The following is a 21936-nucleotide window of genomic DNA, read 5'->3' on the forward strand; positions in this document are numbered from 1 at the left end:
ACTTACAGGTACACTACTTGCCACTACTCAAAATGATGGTTTTACAACTTCTCACTCCTGTTTACAAGTTTTAGAGATTTTGACAAAAACACCAATAGCTAAGATCTTATTTCCTGAAGCTGAAACCGATCTGATTATGTGTGAACAGAGCACAGAGGCCTCAGGCTACTGAGTAAGACCAAGAGAGGAGGAGGAACAGCACCCAGGCAGGGGCCTTGCTGAGACACGGGCCTTGCATGTGAACCCTGGTTCACAGCACAGCACGTCGGTCCCCAAGCACTCTAAGAAGCAGCCATGAGCAACACCAGGTAGGAACTGCCCCCACACAAAACAGACACCAAAGGTGACAAAAAAAACTCATTCTCCTAGTAACTTCAATACTTAACACTGATACTGAACTGTATGTTAAATTTTTTGGACAATCACTGGGTATTTAAAATATGAGCAAAACTTTTCCATTTTCTCAAACAGTATTTAAAATAAAAGAATAGATAACAGGTGCCGAGTATATTAAAGCAACTCATCCCAGACAAAATCCCTGGAATAAAAACTTGTCACTTAATTTATAACCCATGGGTAAAATACTGTTTGTTAATGGTGTCAAAATTTAATAGTGAAACCTCCCCTCATCATCACCATCCTTCTCTCCTGCCCATGACTTCTTACCTTATTCTATGCCTTTGCAACAACCAATTATTATTTATTCAGGGCCTATTGTGTAGAAGTTTATTACCCTATTTTTAATCCACTGTTACTTTTTCTTCTGCACTAAACAAAAGAAAAAAATTATCACAAACACCTTCTCAAAAAGTAGTTATGACAATTTTGATGGCTACATGAATGATTAAAAGATATTAGGGGTAAGAAGAAACCAAAGGAGGGAATGTCTTAAGAAGAACCGCAATAACTAAACGTTATAGTTATAATATCATGTTCTGTAATAATGTGTAGGAAAAAAATCTTCACTTTTAAAAAATGACTTAGGGGATGCAAGTTGTGCTAAATAATTTAGGTCACTAAATCAAGTAAGTGTTGCTATCCAGACACTCCATGTAACCAACTAAGATACCAAACAATATTCATTTCCCATTAAGTGACTTCAACATTTAACTTATTCAACATTTAGTTTAAGTACCTACCAACCAGATTCCTAGGAACCTGAATAAAATCCTCCACAAATTCCAAGAAACCTCTAGCCTTTTTTACAGCATCAGCACTCTGTAGATGGGAGAGGGAAAACAAACATGAAATTCTTCACACCTGAAAAAACCCATAACCCAAAATAAAAACACAAGAACTGAGAAAAATATGATTAAGTCCTAATGCAAGATCCTGCTCAGTCCCCTAGAGCAGCATTTGTCAACTGGGAGCCATAGGGCGTCCTGTGGGTCCTCAGAACAGTGCAGGTGAACAGTGCAGGTGAGAAGTATAGGGGGTGAAGGGAGCAGGGCAGACACACAGACTTGTTGACCTGTGGGACTGGAGAGCAGCAAGGAGAAAACAAGGTCTGAAGAAGACAATGGCAGGAAATGGTTGAAATTACAGATTTCCAAAGTCAAGGCCTTAGGGGTTGTTAAAGTAGCCTCAGGGACAATTAGGGAGTACTGTTTGCTTAGAGAAAGATTTCTGGGTCTGGGGTTTGGAGGGATGGGTGGTTACATGGTTCCTTTTCTTAAAAAGGAGGCCTTAGATTAAGTATGGAGCCCTCTACTCCAGAACCACATTTTATGACAAGTACATAAAAAATAAAATTAAGAGGTTAAGGAAAAAATACTATTTGAATCAAGGCATAGACATCCCTAAGTTTTCTCTAAGCCTCTGAGAAAACAAGCAAGAGAGTTAGTTATCTATGCTGATCACACTTTTTTCCCCAATCCTAAATATACTCAGTGATATTCCCTAAGATATAATGATACATTTCTCTAGGTAAATGTTAAAAACAGTATTTTTCAATGATCTTAACATTCTAAATCACTTTTCATTCTCAGGAACAGAAAAGAATGTACTATTTAGTTTGGCAAAGATACATTTTTAAAGCCCAATTATTTTAATTTCTAATGGATATAATTTTTACCAAATGGGAAGGGGAAGGACACAAAAGTGCTCTCTAAAGGTGAGAGTGAGTCAGACTCAGCTTTTAATATCTGTTTCTTAAAAACTATAGGTCACCATATCATAATATAATCCTCAGAAACTGGAAGAATTAAGACACTAGCAACTAGTGTCTTATATAAATATCTTTAATGAAGAAAAACTATGCAGGGTAGTTAAGTAACTTTTTCCAGATCCGTTCAGAGTGGTAGAGGCAGAATCTGAATTCAGGTAGTATGACTCCAAAGACTTTTGTCTTAATTATCTTATAGCTTTTATTTCTGAAACTTCTACAGGTTTCAGAAATAAAAACTAGACCTACAGATTTTCATGACTTTCAGAAGAAACTTAAAAAAATCACCCCCCTATGCAAAATGTTTTCAATAAAAAATATGGATTATTTTTCAGTAAAAGTATGAATTACTTATTTTCCAGTCACCATAAGTCACAGACAAAATACTATCCAAATACAAGTATTACAAAAGCTATCCTATGTACTAGAGAATATAAAATAATCACGCTTGGCAAGTAGCAAGCGCTTAGAAATATTTAAATAAGTTATGTTAATAAACGTAAAACTACTTAGGTTCAGAAGCAGTTAGCAATTTCCCAAAAGTACTGGGCCAGAGCGACAGTACAGAGGGTAGGGCGGTTTGCCTTGCATGCGGCTGACCAGGATTCTAGCCCTGGCATCCCAGCTGGTACCCCACCACCAAAAGTTAATGCCTAAGCACAGAGCCAGAAGCAAGCCATTAGCAATACCAGATATGGCCCCAAACCCCACCCCATCCCCCGCCATAAAGAGAAAAAAAACGGGAAAAAAAATTCCCCGAAAGTTCACATGAAAGATTCAGTAACTCTTCCATTCCCTTAAACACAGCTCATCCTCAAAGAACCCTAAATGAGCACAGATTTCATAATTTTCTTATAACTGAAATTCCAGATAAATTATCAAACAACAGTCAATGTTATTAAGCTCCCGGAGATGGAGATCAAAAACTAACCTCTCCATAGATTCGAAAGGTTCCAGTATCTTCATCTAGTTCAATAGCTGTAACTCCAGGAACCTTCCTAGCTTGCTGGATGTTACTACCATGTGTTCCTATTGCCAGGCCCATCAAATCTTCTCTTACAACAAATTCCTCATGAAAAGCTGCTGCAAGCTGTTTTGTGCACTAGTAAAAAGAACATTAGATTACTTACATAATAGATTAAAAGTGTATATACGTTCAAAATGTTTCAAAATAGTGTTAAAATGTAAACACTCGGGGCCGGAGCGATAGCACAGCGGGTACGGCGTTTGCCTTGCACGCGGCCGACCCGGGTTCGACCCCCGGCATCCCATATGGTCCCCCAAGCACCGCCAGGAGTAATTCCTGAGTGCAAAGCCAGTAGTAACCCCTGAGCATCGCTGGGTGTGACCCAAAAAGCAAAAAAAAAAAAAAAATGTAAACACTCAAATGTCCACTGATCTATGACAAAAAGTCAATTTACACAAACAATGAAAATTATTTTGCCCTAAATTGGTATACGCTATATTTAGTAATTTTAAATTACGAACATACGCAATACTCCAATTCAGATGTTTCATATTTTAAGTGTTCCTCCTGCAATGTTTTGCAAGTTTTCAAATAATAAGGAAACTAGTATTTCCTCAAAGAAAAGCACACCTCAAATGATCTAAAATAGAGTTGTCTGTGTATGTACTGGGGAAACAGTTCAGAACAGGGTGAGACATTTCTAAATAGTCTCAACAACAGAGAACATTTTGAGAAAATTCAAATACCGGAGGACAGAGAAGCAATGACAGGATCTTTATAAATACTACTCATCACGTGGCCTCCTCTCATGGTATACAAGTTGCTGATTTGAACTAGTTCTAAGTGTGCTGTGGGGCTTGAGCAATAGCACAGCTGGCAGGATGCCTGCCTTGCATGAGGCCGACCCAGGTTCTATTCCCAGCATCCCATATGGTCCCCTGAGCACCGCCAGGAGTAATTCCTGAGTGCATGAGCCAGGAGTAACCCGAGCACCCCCGGGAGTGACCCAAAAATTTAAAAAAAAAAAAAAAAGTGTGGTGTGAGTGATAGCTAAGAGGGTGACTAAGAAAAAAAAAACACTCATCAACAGGACAATAAAAAAAATGGGAGGAAAAAACAGCAACAAAAGCTTATGGCTCTGGAGCAGTAATAGAAAAGAAAAACATCATTCCCTAAGGCACAACTCCAGATTTAGCCTGCGTTATCTTACCTAATAATAAATTATTTTAAAACAGTAAACTTTAATAATATGCTTAGAAATTAAGTGACAAATGGAAGTAAATTCACTTACTTCTAAATGCTTAGTGGCCTCTTCATTTCTGGACATAAGCATCAACTTTGTGCGAATACTTCGCAAATGCATGTCACTTAATATATTTACTCTTTTCACAGTCGCTTCACTGGCAGACTACGAACAAACATGTTAATGACACACACAAAAATGCAATCATTTTTCGAGATAACAGAAACAAGGACTTTCTACATAAAGCCTTATCTACTTTATCTTCACTTAATGTCCTTCCTCCCAAGTAATTCTGTTTTTCTTTCTGCATCCCACATTACTTAAATCTAATTCAAATTACCGTAGAAGGAAAATTAAGAATCCCACATCTTAAATTTATATAAAGAATGCCACATTAAAATTTTTTTCCTCTTCACTTCAGAAGGCTTTTAAAAATTAAACTTTAAACGCAAAAAGTTTTCTTTAATTTTTTCTTACACTAATTTACATCAAAATCGCTTTGATCTTTTGCAATGCTTAATTAAAAGTCCATGTCAGATACACTAAATAACTTAAAATATGAATTATCTTACCAGTATCATTAGTTGCGTGGTTTCTGGATGGTAAAAAATTCTGCAAGCTCCTACTGCTTTCTTAAAATCTTTATGTGCATTTTCATTGGCACACCTAAGGAGAAATTAATTCATGTATAAAACTTAAATAACAGATTAAATTTAGAGGACAACTATCATGCTAACCCAGTAGTTCAATTTTAAAGCAGCCATTAAAACTTTGTATTTATTAAAATATTTTCTATCAGAAGGTTTATAATTAGATGTTTAGAATTTTTGTAATGTAACAATAAAAATCCTCTTAATTCACAAAGCAATTAAATAGTAAACAAAATTACTCACGCCTCTCTCAAATCCTCAGGAACATCCACCGTGCATTTAAAGAAGGTATTTTTTTTGACAGTTTTATTTTGATTGACAGGTCGAAGTCGTTCAAATGTGACTATTTCATTGTAAGTGGCATCACAAGCAGCATATTCAATGACATAAAACTAAAAGATATCAAAATACTTTAAAAATCCCATCTGAATGAAAATAATTAGTTTTTAATGAAGTTCTAATTACCTTAGCCGGCTTAACCTGCCCCTTGTGGCACAAAAACTAAGCACAGTTTAGGTTCGCTAATCTAAACTGCCTAAACTAGATTATAGATTCTTGTAAGCATCAACTTTGGTAGGTCCTCACTTGTCTGTGTTGCATCACTCAAGAGGAGCTGTGCTACTTGCAAATTCAGGACACAAACAGAAAGTAAAGATCTGATGAATGCTTGAAGTGATCAACTATTTCTGAAGTGCACTTTTAGAATCAAAACTAAAAGTCGGAATATTGGGAACAAGTCGCAAAGCAGGTATTAACATTGCTTACTTCTCCTTTCATCATTCGAACTTTAGCCAACCACCATCCACATGGTTCTTGATCATTTGCTCTTGAATATACCTGAAAGAAAAAAAGTTTACACATACAAAAGATTTTAAGATGAAGAAATTATCATTTTTCAGAAAGTGATAAAAATTTAGGATAAACCCAGTTCCCTCAATATAACATTTTAGATCATTTGCTGAGGAACCTGAATTAAATGCACAAGAACTGTTCATTGTGAGCAAAAGGAATTATATACACTATAGATCCTAGCAAAGTATATTCATTATAAAACCTATCTTTATGGGGGCTGGAGCGATAGCACAGTGGGTAGGGCGTTTGCCTTGCAGGTGGCCGACCCGGGTTCAATTCCTCTTTCCCTCTCGGAGAGCCCAGCAAGCTACCGAGAGTATCCCACCTGCACGGCAGAGCCTGGCAAACTACCTGTGGTTTATCTGATATACCAAAAACGGTAACAAGTCTCACAGTGGAGATGTTACTGGTGCCCGCTCGAGCAAATCGATGAGCAACAGGATTACAGTGCTATAGTGCTACAGAATAGCCTGTCATTATCTTGTAATTCTGATAGCAAAGATACTCCCACCATTCAAAGATCTTATCCTCTATCTTGGTCTTATTTATCCTGTGCCTTGCAATTACTTTTATTTTCATTAAGAAACACCATCCTTTTAGTTACATTTTGACTACACCTGAACAGCTAAATAATCATATTTGGGGGGCTGTAATGTGGCTCAGTGGTAGAGTGTTTGCCTTGCATGCAGGAATCCCCGAATTACATCCCAGAAGCAGGAGAAAGGATGTTGAGGATTCAGTACTTTTCCCCTACCACACAACTACAAAAATACTAAAATTTACAAGAGAATTCTCACAATTATCAGGAATCAGAAGACTGTTACAAAGAGAAAACAGCACACTAGATACTAAAATTGTGAACTTTTCTTATCAACAATATCAGACAGTGAGAAGTCTTCAGTGGCAACTTCCTAGATGAATATCCCCATACAATATAACTCTAAGGAGGAAAGGAAAATTTAGTACTCTCACCCAGTTAATTATTCAAGTGGTACTTCATCATACAAAATCCTGTGACAAAAATCTGGACCATCCTGTTTTTTTAAAGGACATATGACAGTTTTCTTTCATCTTTTATGATGTTTGTACAACTAAATTGATAAAGTTCATTACTGAACAAATGCCAAAGGCAGCTTTGTGTGCAAAGGTGACTAGATACTGATGATAAAGAAATGCAAAAAAAAAAAGTTTAATAGTGAATCAAGTTGGCAATATTAAAATTGTGTTAACTACAGTACAGATGACTATGCTCTCCATTCAAAATTTAAAATCACCGAAATGTCTTGAAATATTGTATTCGGGGTTGAAGAGAGCGCCAATGGGCTAAGTGCATGCTTTGCAGGTTCCATGGCTGGTACTCCCCACAACATCTCTGAGAGCAACTCCCAAGGAGCAGGGAGTAGTCCCTGACAGGGTGATTTGTGTGCCCCCAAAAGAAAATGTTGCATTATGATATTGGAACATAAGTAAGCAGAGTACAGAGTATGCTAAAATGGATTAAATCCGAGTTACAGAGAGAAATGAGCAGGCCTAGTGGAGGCCTACGTTTGAGCTGTGGCACTGAATAGTCCTGAGTACCACTGGCGGGAATCCCAAAAGTCAGAAATAGGCCCCCAAGAACTACAGGGGGTGGCCCAAAAGTCAAAACACAAAAAGGAAACAAAACACTTATTAAACATGTATTTTACTTTTCATGCATTTTTTTAAAAGGAGCTGTTCAAGGTTTATGCATGGTAACTGAAGAGCGCCAACAAAATACTTAACCCAAAGGTGGACATACTGCCAAAACCCTGACAGTACAGGGAATTTTTTGGTTTAGCCATTTTCAAATATTTATTAAAATATTTGGGGCTGGAAGGGCAGAGTGGTAGTACAACGGGTAAGGTGCCTGCCCTGCACGCGGCGGACTCAGCATCCCAAGCTCACCAGGAGTTAACTCTGAGCAGAGCCAGGAGTTAGTCCTAAGCCATTCATGTGCCTCACCCAACTCTGCAACAACAGGTACCCGGGGCTGGAGTGAGTGAGAGCAGTGCGTGGGGCCCTTGCCCCGCATGAGGCAGACCTGGGCTCGGCCCCCAGCACTCCATATGGTTCCCCTGAGCCAACATGAGGGACCCCTGAGTGTAAAGCCAGGAGCTGGCCCTGAGCACTGCTGGGTTGTACACCTTCTACACCCCCCCAAAAAAAAAGAAAATCTAGGAAAACTGACCTTAGGTATTCTTTTATTGTTTCTGCAAAATTGTAAGTAAAGTGACAAAGAACAAAACAAAACTAGCCAGTGATTACTATTTTCCCTCACACATGCTTGGTTAAATTAAAAAAAAAAAATAACAGAACAGAAATTAGCTTGATAGAGGAGGATATAATGTGAGGAATCAAATTCAGGAAGTCTACTTCAGGAGTCCAACCAAGTAACTCCAAACCAAGTAACTAAAATCAACCTACAGATTTTAAGCACAAAACCAAAGTATAACTTAAACTCTCATCTGGTTCCTAAAGTTACCAAACTTCACTAACAATGTCTTTCAAAGTCACAACTAAACAGACATAATGCGAATGAATACCAAAAGTAATGATTCAACACTTTTCAACAAGAAAATTTCTAAACAATATTAGGCATTACACTAAACACTTTATCAGTATTAATGGCTCATTACCAAACAGTGTGATGATATACTGACCAAGTACTGTCCCCACATATTCATTTCATCACAATCAATGAAGAAACAGGTTTAGTAGGACAGTTAGTAAACCATATACTATCTTCTTTAGGTTCTTATTCAACTAAGACTCAAATGTATGTCCTATAATACCATGTAAGTCTTAGAAGCTGACTAAAAGGTAAAGCTCAAGTAGCCAAACATTTGTATGCTAAAATTGCCAATATTCAACCATTCCTGACCTATAAGAATAGAAATCTCACAGAGTAATCTATAAAAATGCTTTAAAAACTCAATGGAAAGGTTTTTCCTGAATCCTTTTTGTTCCAAAGTTACTAATGATTAGGGGCCGGAGATAATACAGCTTCTAGGGCATCATGGGTTCAATCCTCAGCATCCCATATGGTCCCCTGAGCACCACCAGGAGGGATTCCTGAGTAACCCCCTGAATGTCACCATATATGGCCTTTCCAAATAATTTTTCTACTAAAGAGCGAATCAAGGTCACCTTTCCCCTCCTCAAAGAAGCAGAGCTGCAAGTTGTGAGACAGATACAAAACTTCAGCACCTGTGAACCGAGCATGATACATTAGAAACTAACACTCAGGACTGAAGCTATTTATCAGATGCTAAGCCTTCATGTTAACTTAGTATTCAGAATTTAGGAAAGACCCCCAAGGGAATATTATGCACTGTAGCACTGTTATCCCGTTGCTCATCAATTTGCTCGAGAGGGCACCAGTAATGTATCCATTGTGAGACTTGTTGGTACTGTTTTTGGCATTATCAAATACACCATGGGTAGCTTGCCAGGTAAAATAAATCTATGGAACAAGATGATAACTCAAAGGACTAGCACATAAGCTATGCACGAGAGAGACCCGGATTGAATCTCTAACAATGCAGTATATGCCCCCCCCACCAAAAAACAAGAGATGCCCTGTATATAATCTATATATTTACATCTGAGTGTGATGACATACCTAAACTAAAACCATACTACGCAATAAATTACACATTAAATTAAAATCCTAAATACTTTATTAAAAAAGTAAAAACAAAGCCTCAAAGAGTTAGGTTAACACAGCTTGTCTTGAAAGCAGCTTACCGGGATTTAATCAGTCCCATTCCCCGCTCCCCCGCCCTTCTCTTCTCTCCTCCCACCCTACCACCTCTCCCCTCCCACCTTCTTTTCCTAACCCCAACTGGACCCTCTCTCCAATTTCCTAAATAAACTTAATTACTTTGCTATTAGGCGTTTAGGCTAGGACTGTATCTCTGTGATAAAACTGTCAGATTTGCAGGCAGTGAGGCCCTGGTATGATTGCCCATCACCACAAAAACAAACAAAAAAAAAGAGTAAATAAAAATTGTTGGGGTCTGCAAGATAGTACAGCAGGTAAGACACTTTGCCTTGCACACGATGAACACAGGTTCAATCCCCAGCATCCTCTATGCCTCCCCCCACCTCCCTCAGCACTATCAGGAGTGATTCTGAAGTGACCCCTGAGCATCATGAAGTATAATCCCAAAACCAAAACTGAAAACTTGAACTGTAAATCATAAACAAAGTGGAAGATGCTGGGTCTCATTCCCTTGACCCCGAAAGAGCCTCCAATGTGGCACCATTGGAAAAGACGAGTAAAGAGAGGCTTCGAAAATCTCAGGGCTAGGACAAATGCAGATGTTACTGAGACCGCTCGAGAAAATCAACGATCAACAGGATGATGATGATAAAAGTGAAAGAAAACACTCCATAGCAATCAATGTCCAAATCATTTCACCTCTTACATCAATGTTTTGCTCACAGGTTGGAAAACAGCTAAAACAATCCAGAAACTACCAGAGAAGATCTTCTGAACTAGGATTAGAGAACACACACCACAAGGGCCGGAGAGCTAGCACAGCGGACAGAGTGTCTGCCATGCAGAGGCAGACCAGGGTTCAAGCCCCTAGCATCCCATATGGTCTCTAGAGCACTCTGTAGAGGACTTTCTGAGTGCACTGTCAGGTGTGGCCAAAAAGCAAAAAAGGAGAAGAAAAGCCCCTGCAGGGATGCTAGCATTCTGAGCTATGCCACACTGACCCACAGCTCCGCAGCACGGCTGACAGGCCATCAAGTGTGCATGAATGACTGAAGTGCCCTTCCAATGCTTTCTCTCCAAGAGTGGCTTTACGCGGGACCCAACTGGCACCAGTGGGTGATGGCGGCAGCACCCGCAGGGTTGGCGTGAATGTGTGTGTGGGCTCGTCAGGCACCACCAAGGAGCGAGGGTCTGAGGTGAGGGCACATCCGGCTCATAACAGGGGACGCTGACAGGGTGTCCCGCCACCATTTCATTCCCGGACCGACTGCACCTCCTGCAGCATAGAACGGATGAAACCTCTCTGAGCACCAAGTGTCTGGAGTCCCAGGATGGGGCGTGTGCCCTCTGAGCAGGTACTGTTGGGCTGGTGGCTACGCACCCCCAGAATACGTGAGCCGCAAATGGTAGCAGCCCTGACCTCGGTCCTGGTCCCACCACTAGAGCCACAAGGGCACAGTACCCCCCATGGGTCAGACTGAACATGGGGGGAACAGGGCGAGGGCCATCAGCAACCTGATGGTGCCCACAGCCTTCTTGACACCCCAAAATCGCCGCTATGCTTCTGGCCGAATTCAACAACTCAGGACCAAGTTTTCCAAGAAACCACCAAAAGTTAGGCATGCAGGAGCCAGACCCAAAAACCACCTCCAGCTCAGCCATACAAGCTCATATATCAGCTTACTCAAAAGACCCATAAGATCATCTTGAAAGAGATCAAGAGCCATACATAATCTCAGACCCACACAAGGCTGACCAGACCAGGGTAGATGGGACAGGGGAGGCTTTGCCCGGTGCCTGCCCAAGCAGAGCCCCAGGCAGCTGCCTGCTCCCACCATCTGAATTGTTGCCATGCCCCCAGCTGGACTCCAAGAGTCTTGGATGAGCCTCACTGAGATTAATCTGCTGAAAATTTCAGGTATACGGGTTTTGTGATGATAATCTCCAGGCTTTCTTGAAGTTTGGATGGGCTACCTCTCCCCATTTCCCTGTACTCCTGGAAGCACCGGCAGTCACCCCTATGAAACAACACCAGCACTGCCATATAAGCCCTCACTTCAGCAACCCATAAATAAATCTAGAAAGAGATCAAAAGCCACAATTAATCTCGTGCCCACTCAAGGCTGAGCAAACTGGGGTACATCAGAGCAGGGCAAGTCAGCCTGGTGACTGCCCAAGCAGAGACCCCTGCAGCCACTTGCTCCCACAATCCAAAATCACTGCCATGCCCCCAGTCAGACTCCACCACCTCAGTCCAGACCTTACTGACTGAGATACTGACCTGCTGAATACTCAAGTATGTGGGTTTTGTGACAGAAATCTTCAGGCTTTCTCAGGGTCAGGATGGGCTACCTCCTCACCTCCCTGTACCTCTACCTGTGGAAGCTCCAGCAGTTATGTCCTCACCCCAAAGCTGCCACCCAGTTAAAAAGAACTATTCCAGATGTACCTTCCCCCCCAAAACACGGAACATCCTGAACAAGCACTATGATCTCTTAGAACCTGCACTGCAAACCATAATGCACCAAAAAAGAGTGAGAAAGTTGCCTGCCACAGAGGCAGCAGGGGGAGGGGGGATTGATTAGAGGGTGGTAAAATGGAAACTGGGGACACTGGTGGTGGGGAATGTACAGTGATGAGGGATGGGTGTTGCAACATTGTATGAACATTGTATGGTCATGAAACCCAATCCTGAACAGCTTTTTAACAAATCTATCTCACAGTGATTCAATTAAAAAAAAAAACAAAACAAAAAAATACCTGATAGGACTCACTGCTAAATTCTAGAAAATTTCTAAAACTGCCATTCTTTGCTTGTCCTGTTCTTTCACCCATTCTCATACACAAATGTTACTAGAAAAAAGTAATACTGGAAACACATTTTCACCGGCATCCAGTGAACATGATGTAACAGTTACCAGAAGCATCACAGCTACAATCTACTGTTCATCTGACAGAGTATCCAATTTCACACTAATTTTCAAGAGCCATGTTACCATTGCTTTTCTCCTTGCTTTGCTATCCAATCAGTGATAATGCTCTGAAAGACACATATATGTACTATGCCTTGACACCTAAACTAGAGTCAGAGTCTCCTTTCAACAATCTTCTAGCCTAACCATCCACTTCACCCACTTCTGATGGAAGTCAACTGGAAAAATAAACAGTAAAGTTAAGGACTGTGTGTACTGTTGTTTATGCTTATAAATAAGCTTCAATGTTTCCAGTTTCTCCACCCAAACTGAGAACTGAAAATCTATCTCTTCAATACTATCAACTCCTTGTGAGTTGACAGTATTATTAGCATATTGAGCACCTAGGAGGAATCAGTATTACCTTCCTGAAAATTAAAAGTGGCATTTTCTATCCCCAACAAATTCCTTATGCCTTTGACATTTACTTCCAAGTTTCTTTTTCCTAAAGACATATTAAGGGCGAGAGCTGTGTGTCAAGCGTAAAGTGCATTCCTTAAGTACACTGAAGCTCAGTAGCTCAATCCCTAGTATGACAATCAGCAAATGTAACTGAAAACAGGTAAGAAAATCTCTAAGTGTGAAAAGAAATAAAACAGAAAAACAATACAATAAGGATCCCATTTTGCACTTAAAACTGAGGAGGCAGGAACAGAAACTGGCTAGGAACGATATGTAAATTATAAAAGAGCTTTTTAATCACTGGCCAGTAGTTTTTGTTCTCCTTTTCTTCATTTTAAGTTTTCCAATATTCCCAGAATAATCAGTAAGACAGTATACTATAGTTACACATATAACATAATGTACTGCATTATGGATCCTATAATAAAAGAAGGCTACCAATATTTTGCAAAGATTGAGAAAAAAAACACAAAATTAATTACCAAAAAGAAGGCAAATAGCAAATGCCATCTATAGTTCTCTGTGCCATATTCTACACAGGCCATTTAAATTAGCATTATCTTGAACTACTCTGAGGTATCCTTTTTAGGGGGCACAAATTTGCTTATTTCTGTTCTCTCTCCTCCCACATTCTCCTCTGAAATAGTATCCACCCTCAATAAAATTCTTCTACATCAAAATTTTAAAAGGGCAGTATCTTACTAAATTCTCAAAATCATTTTCACTTTCGTGTAAAGGAATAACCAAGGCCAGTTCAAAATAGTAGACCTGAGAAAAGAATACCAGTTCTGACTCCAAATTTAAAGCAATGCTACATTACACAACCAAAGCCTACAGAACAAGATTTATTATCCATCAGCAAAACAGATCTTTCTATAAAAATATTTATTTAGAAAAACCATATGCAAACAATGAACCTATAAATACCTACCTCTACTTCATCTCCTTCACTAATTTCCTTTTTAATATCAGGTGGTGGTGGTAATCTAACTTCATTAAATGGAACCTGGCGTTCTGGCTGCCAACTAAAAGGAAAAGAATTACACATTTTAAAATACATTATTCTAATAGTCTCTTAACAAGAAGCTATATAGCTTGCTTAGTACTATGTGTTTTTTCAAGTTAACTCTATTTTCAAGTTAACTCATTTATCTTTCTCTGAAAAAAACACAACTTTCAAGTATTTTCCCAGTAGTTTGCTGAAGTAAAACAACATTTTCAATGAATTTAACAAAGTTTATAATTAACATTGCTGATAATAACAACCATACCCTCTAAACTACTTAATGCTAGGAATATATATATATTTGCAAAAGAATTAGCAGCATAAACTAAATTCATAATGACTGGAAATGTCACAACTATACTCCTGCCAAATGTACAGCTATAGGATCAGCTTATTTCTAACTTTTTTTTTTTGGGTCACACCCTGCAATACTCCGGGGTTCCTCCTTGTTTTGCACTCAGGAATTACTCCTAGTAGTGCTCGGGGGACCATATGGGATGCTGGGGATCGAACCCGGGTCAGCCGCATGCAAGGCAAGGCCCTATCCACTGTACTATCGCTCCAGCCCCCTAACATTATTTTTAAGTATATAAGCTATCAAAAGGCACAACTTCATACACTGAATTTTCCAAGATACACAATTCCCCCATAGCATGCTTGTTCATCTAGATACAAATAAAGTCTCAATTATTTTGAGTTTACAGAAAGATTTTTACTTTTTCACATTAATTTTTTTTCTACAGTTAAAACATTGTAGGTGAAATCTCGGAAAGCTAACTTTTAATCCTTGTAGCAAATATACATGTACAAGCCACTCTGCTACTACTTTTGTCTGAAGCTGAACTGCCAAAATTTCTTTCCTATCATTGAACTCTAACAGATCGTATAGCTTGGGTGCTATTCCACAGTTAAGTTCCTTTAAGTACCATTCACCAATGCTAAGCAAAACAGCAGGACATAGTAAAAGCTTCCACGAGCTGCTTTCCTTTCACCATTACTGTCTAAACAGTAGCACTGTCTGAACTGCTTAAAGAAATCAATTCTGGTTTCCTCATAAATCAGCTTTTAGGGGCAGTTATTTTTCCAGGCAGTTTCTAAAGCAACTTAAACATAAACTGAAACTGTTCTTTTCTGACCTTCGATCATATACTGTTAAATTACAACCAACCCTTCCTAACCAAGCCCAGATGATCTTTCACACATTTAAAACATTACCTAGCCCTTACAGTATCAAATTAATTTTAGTTTCTATTAATACCAATAAAAAAAATCTAGCATTTTTGCCAGAAGACACTGGAAGGCCTACAAGATCATTCTAACATTCTGGATCTTTAAAAATAAAGCATATTTTTTTAAATTTTTTTTTATTAGTTTATTTTTAATTAGAGAGTCATCGTGAGGGTACAGTTACAGATCCATACATCTTTGTGCTCATGCTTCCCCCATACAAAGTTCAATAACCTATCCCTTCACCAGTGCCCATTCTCCACCACCCGTAAAAATAAAGCATATTTTAATCTCATTTACGCCAGCTATTTCTATAAAACCTACTTATTCATGTTCACGTACATTTTGGCAAAGGTCAGAAAAAAGAGACGAGTAAAAATTGTGTGCAGGAAATTAGACGAAGAGGTTACAAAAAAAAAATCCCAAGACTCCCCAAATACAAGTTCATATCCACTGACAGGAGAAACATCAAAAGCAACGAACAGTTCGGTATCACCAATCTTTAAATTAAGAGTTCTATCAATAAAAAGCTACTTACTTGTTTTCAAAAACAACTGTTAGGGAGTCTTCATGAACATCTTTAATAAATCCCTATAAAACACAAATTTTAAAGCATGTCAATATTCAATTAAATGTTACATTAATTTTAAAAATATTAGATTTTTTTTTTAAAAAAGGCAGTTATGGAGGATTAACTCAAAAGAATTAGGTTAACCTGCATTTAAATTGCATCTCCATCATTTATGACCTTGGAAGCTACTTAACCAAATAACCCGAGTTTTCACATAATATCATTACCTCAATAATAGGAGAAACAATTGTACAGGATCAGAACATCATAGTAAGTGGATACTGAACTGGATACTGTATCTTCAAGTTCTAAATTTGAACCCAACAATTACAGTATCGCACTTCACACAATCATAAAAATTAAAGTGAAATAATGTTTACCACAAAGAATTTTGTAGTAATTCTTCTCACATACTTTCAATTATTATAACTAATTACACAGGGGGGCTAGAGAGAGTACAGTGGGCAGAGGACGCTTGCCTTGCATGAGACCAACACAGGTTCAATCTGGGAGTAGTAGCACTAACCCAAAGCACATCACCAGTGATAGCACTGAACCATGTGACCTGTGCATCCAGACTCATGTCCAAGAGTCACCCCAACCCCATTAAGCAGTACTACTTAATAGCTCCCATCCTCCAGAAAGCTCTAAAAAAGGTTAGTGAGCAATTTACTTCAAAGCCCTCTTGGAAATATAGTCAATAAAATGGTCAAGGACTGGATGGTTCAACAAACTGACACAGGCCCAGGTTCAACCCTCTCCGCCAGGAGCCCTGAGCACAGAGTTGGAAAAAAGTACCTAAACACTGCTGGGTGCGGTTCAAAAATAACAATAAACAGAGATCAATTCCTAAGCTTTAAATTTAAAATTAGTCATTATAGTCTTTAATACAGCTAATATCTGACACATTCAAGAAAAAGAAATTGACCTAGATTTAAAGTAACTGTTACTTAAATGTTCCATCATGATATAACCGTGGGCAAACTATTCTTGGTACACATATAAGTGAATTCATGTTAAATAATTTTATATTACTGTCAATCAAAAGTGCAAAGTCCCCCACCTCAGTCAAGTGCTTTTACACACTTTGAAATATACTAGGTAACTGGTACACAGTTCATTAAAACATGTTTGGAACATAGGAAAAACACAACACTGTACTGTGCTGATATTTTAAGAACATGCAATTTAAACACCAAAAATAATCTTTGGAATCGGGGGTAGCTCTAGGTAGTAGAGCATATGCTTTCTGTGTGGGTGCCCCAGATATAAGAGCTGGCACTTTATAGTCACCCCCAAGCTCCAGGCAAAGGCAAAAGTGATCCAAAAAGTAAAGCAATCAATAAAAACCCAAGAGATTATCACAGAAGATTCCATAATATACACCAAAAACTAAATATATTTTCAATGTCTGGTTGAAATAACAGGATGACTGGAGTGATAACACAACGATAGAGTGTTTGCCTTGCACAAGCCGACTCAGGTTTGATTCCTCTGTCCCTCTCGGAGAGCCCGGAAAGCTACCAAGAGTATCCCGCCTGCATGGCAGAGCCTGGCAAGCTCCCCGTGGCATACTCAATATGCCAAAAACAAGCCTCACAATGGAGACCTTACTGATGCCTGCTCCAGCAAATCGATGAACAACAGGACTACAGTGCAGTTAAAATAACACAGCAGTGGGGGGAAGACGGGGTGAGGCTGGTGGGAGGGACGCTGGGACCACTGGTGATGGAAAATAGTACTGGTGGAGGGATGGGCACTTGTCCACTGTATAGTTGAAATGCAAGCACGAAAGTTTGTAAGTCTGTAACTGTACCTCACAGTGATTCACTAATAAAATTTTTTTAAATAAATAAATAGCAGGGCAGTGAATACATCTAATTTGAATCACTGTCCCTCCCCAAATGTTCACTGAAATAATCCTGAGAGAATTTTAAGACACAGGGACATAAATCAAAGGATTGGAGCACATGTTTTGCACAGTGAAGGCCCAGGTTCAAACCCTAACGTCATGTGGTCCCCCAAAGCACAGCAGGAACAACTCGTAAGCACACCGCCAGGTGTAAATAACTCCTACAAAGAAAAAAAAAAATTTAAGGCAAAATCACAAGTATAAAAATACAGACTAGTAAAACTTGGAAAAATTACAAAGCAGATAGAGTAATAAAAATCAACTAAGGTGCTTGTTTAGATACTGCACTGTAGTGCACTGTGGCACTATCGTCCCGTTGTTCATCGATTTGCTCAAGCGGGCACCAGTAACGTCTCCATTATGAGACCTGTTACTGTTTTTGGCATATCGAATATGCCACGGGTAGCTTGCCAGGCTCTGTCATGCGGGCGGGATACTCTCAGTAGCTTGCCAGGCTCTTCGAGAGAGATGGAGGAATCGAACCTGGGTCGGTCGTGTGCAAGGCAAACACCCTACCTGCTGTGCCATCGCTCCAGTCCATATATTTTATATATATATATATATAAAACAAATGGGCGTGAAAACAAAACTATCATTTTAACACACAAGATCACCAACAAAAAAATATAGATTTCTATTAATCCTATAGTCTCTTGGTACCCACCCACCACTATAATATTTTCTAATCTGATTCCAATCTCTTTCCAACAGTCTATGTTTATGCTATAGAACAATTTACTCTATTTGACATAAGCAAGGGCTGTAAATTAGGATTTACCTTTCTTCCTCTGCCTTGAATATCTGGGGGTAGGGGTCAGAGCAGTAATACAGCAGGTAAGGCAATTGCCTGATCTCTAGCACCCTAGATGGTCCCCAAAGCACCGCCAGGAGTAATTCCTGAGTGCAGAGCCTGGAGTAATTCCTGAGCATCGCATGGATGTAACCCAAAAAGCCAAAAGAAAAGAGGAAAGAGAAGGAAATGGAATCGGGGGACATTACAGTCCTCTTTCTTCTCTAAAAGCTAAACATTGAGAGATGCTATTCTATTGCAAGCTTTGATTATCTGACTACAAATGATGACTTCCTGGCCAGTTTTATTTCTGGTAGTTCATCCGCACATTCACTTTGAGCCATCATATTTGTCAGCACTTTCGTAGCTAAGTTACAAGCATAATAACTATACTCCACACTTGCCATTTAAGTAGTACTTCAGAAACTGAGAATTCCCTCATTTATAAATATTAAGAGTACAATATATCTTGCCATTAGTCTTATGTTCAATTTTAACATTTACTAATCTTTCACAAACACCTTGCAGTTTGTAGAGTTCCTCAAAATAAACTATTTCATTATAATTTATGACTTATAAATTTAGAGTTCAAATCTACAAAGAAATTCTACTCTTCATTATAATCTCCATTTTCCTAGCTAAAAATCAATGCCTGTGGCTAAGGATCTGGTACTGAGCCGTAAAGGTCATGTCTTCGTGCCACCCTGCACCTACCCAGCATGGCCCCCAAGCATCACTGAGAATGGCACCACAGAATCTGAGCAGCACGCACCCCCAAATACCTCAGCCCAGTTGCTGAGATCCTGAGCTCCACTTAAGATCACACAACCTTTTCAAAACTTAAATTCGGGCTTATACCTCTCCTTCCTCCATCCCAAATTTACATGCTGCTCACAAACTAAGAAAAAACAGCCTTCACACCTATGCTATTTTACACACACACACACACACACACACAAACACACACATTTGGGGAATCCAGCTGTGCCCTGGAGCTATTGCTGACTATGCTCAAGAGGCCTTTGGCAGTGCTTTGGGGGACCACATGTGGGGCTGAAGATTCAAAAAAAGGTCTGCAGGATACAAGGCAAACAACTTAACCTCGAACTCTCCAGGAACACTTGATCTTAAACTAATATCCTTTAAACATGAAATCCAATTACGGACTTTGACCCTGAGTGGCTTACTTTGGCTTTATTTTTTAAAAGTGGCTACACCACACTCCGAAGAGCTCAAGGGCTCAGGACTATTCCTTTGACTCTCAGAGCCCAACTGCTCAAGCAAACAGCTGTACTCAGTGTTGCTCAAGGTTTGAGGGCAGATGGCAGCGGAGCAGACAGCAAGCATGTAGTCCAAGGATCTCAGGGCCTTGCACTTGAGCTATGTCCCTGGCCACCTCAAAGTGTACTTCAACTACAGGGCTTTTTAAAACTTTAGTAGACACCTTACTAAACATTCTAATCCCCAAACCCTAGAGTCTAGGGATAAGATACAAATAATAGCCAGATAACTGTAAATGTGTCTATTTGATAAAGGACAGTTAAAAAAAAAGCTATTAAAAAAATTGATACTCCGTAGTTTACCAGAATGGTGTGTTCTATATATTCAAGAACAAAAATGGCAAGGTTTAATCTTGGCCAAAATCTTTTTTCAGGGTCACCAATAATGCTCACATCTGCTGTAAATTCAATTTGGGAAAGGGAGAGTGGTATTTATCCATCACTGTCCTCCTTGAGTCTAATTATTGGAGATTTTTATATCCTCCTTTCACATTCCCTATTAAATATTAAAACTTATTTTAGGGCCAGAGCAATAGTACAACAAGTAGGCACTTGGCTTGCACACCGGGACATGGGGTCGATCCCTGGTATCACATATGGTACCCCAGCTCCACTGAAGTGATCCCTGAGCAAGAGCCCGTAATTAAGTCCTGAGCATCACTGGGTATGTCTCCTCCACATGCCCCACCCCCCAAAAGAACTCAATAGCTCTTTTGACAAGGAAGGATATTAGGACAGACAGACAGATGCCTTGTTTTAAAGTTACCACAATCAGGGATAGAGAACAGATAGTACCGAAGTTAAGGTGCTTGCCTTGCATGCAGCTGATGCTGACTGGATTCTCTAGACCACACAGAGTCCCCCAGTGCCACCAACAGAGAGGCTATGCACAGGCAGGTGTATCACAGAAACTCCCCCACACTGCCACCAAGACAAATAAAGCTACAGCTATCATGCTGCAGAGAGTTCAAGTTCCTGGAGCTCGTGCTTTCCATTCAGGAGACCCAGGTTTGATCTCTGGTCCTCTGAAGTCCCTGAGTATATACAGTGTGGCCCAAAAAAAAAAAAAAAAATCAAGAAAACCTGTGAGATGACATTGACAAAGATTCCAAAGTAAGTATAAATAATTTAGGAAATCACAAATGGAGGAATTAAATATGTAAAATGGTACTGAGACCTTTGACTATTATAGGGGAAAATGAACAAGGATGTTTTCACCAAAAACAAAGCAGAAATTCAAACTTTTAAAAATAAAGACTCCAGAAGAAAGCATGAAAAACTGGAGTAAGTTAGGTGGCCTTAACCAACCAACCCATGGCCAGCGAGTGTGCGAAACAAGCTGGAACAAAGGACACCAAAGGCCCTAGGCCGATCCCCAGCCTCTCTTCCTGTCCTCTGCCACCACCATACTGGCAGAAGCCCTGCAGCCTCCAGCTCATAAATAACCCAACCTCAGGCTCATGAGTAATGGCGAAGGAGAGGCCAAGCCCATCAAACTCCCAGGTACACCGGTTTTCAGGCTGAAAACCCTAAGGCCCTCTCAGGAGAGGGTGGACAAGTACCTGCCCTGTGAGAGCCTCACAGACACATCCACACCCCACAGCCTCCACCACATAAATGGTCCAGCTTCACAGCTGATCTCAAGAGATGTTAAGGCAAAGACTCAGACCAGTTCTACAGCAACTGGAGTATATGGCCACATACGCACATACGCAGCTGCTCAAAACCTCCAAATACCACAACCCTGGCAGCCCAACAGGAGCACAACAACAAATTAGATTGGAAAGTAGCAAGAAGCCCGATGAACTCAGTAAGTGAAACAGTAGCACAGAAAGCTTCAGGAGCAACAAGCAGTTCAGTAAATCCTCAATGACTTTAACATCACCACTATGAGACACAATTTCACCAATTTTCTTTTACTGAAGTATTTAGATAAATTTATTAGCCATTTTGTTGTTACAGGCAATATAAAAGAAAATATTCTGTGAGAAGTGGACAGACTTGGGTAGTGTGGGTGGGAAATCGGGGACAATAGTGGACGGGTCACTCTGGTAGCGGGACTGGTGTTGGAACACTGAATGCCTGAAACAACTGTATTAGGAACAACTTTGTAAACTACAGTTTAATAGGTTGTTTGTTTGTTGTTGTTGTTTTA

At 39.7% G+C, this 21936-nt stretch overlaps 1 protein-coding gene across 5 annotated transcripts in view; it reads right to left on the bottom strand.

Annotated features, from left to right (window-relative positions):
- Positions 1-21936, bottom strand: part of FXR1 (FMR1 autosomal homolog 1) — a 62540-nt gene that overhangs the window by 26462 nt on the left and 14142 nt on the right. For all 5 annotated transcript variants that reach the window (XM_055128200.1, XM_055128202.1, XM_055128201.1 and 2 more), the window contains exons 2-9: positions 15767-15819; positions 13927-14020; positions 5790-5861; positions 5268-5416; positions 4947-5040; positions 4423-4539; positions 3096-3266; positions 1140-1218 (exon numbers count right to left, since the gene is read on the bottom strand). In XM_055128200.1, coding sequence (XP_054984175.1) covers positions 1140-1218; positions 3096-3266; positions 4423-4539; positions 4947-5040; positions 5268-5416; positions 5790-5861; positions 13927-14020; positions 15767-15819 — 829 coding nt within the window. The remainder of the gene's footprint in view (positions 1-1139; positions 1219-3095; positions 3267-4422; positions 4540-4946; positions 5041-5267; positions 5417-5789; positions 5862-13926; positions 14021-15766; positions 15820-21936) is intronic.

This window comes from Sorex araneus, chromosome 2 (assembly GCF_027595985.1).
Source record: "Sorex araneus isolate mSorAra2 chromosome 2, mSorAra2.pri, whole genome shotgun sequence".
Taxonomy (NCBI): Eukaryota; Metazoa; Chordata; class Mammalia; order Eulipotyphla; family Soricidae; genus Sorex; species Sorex araneus.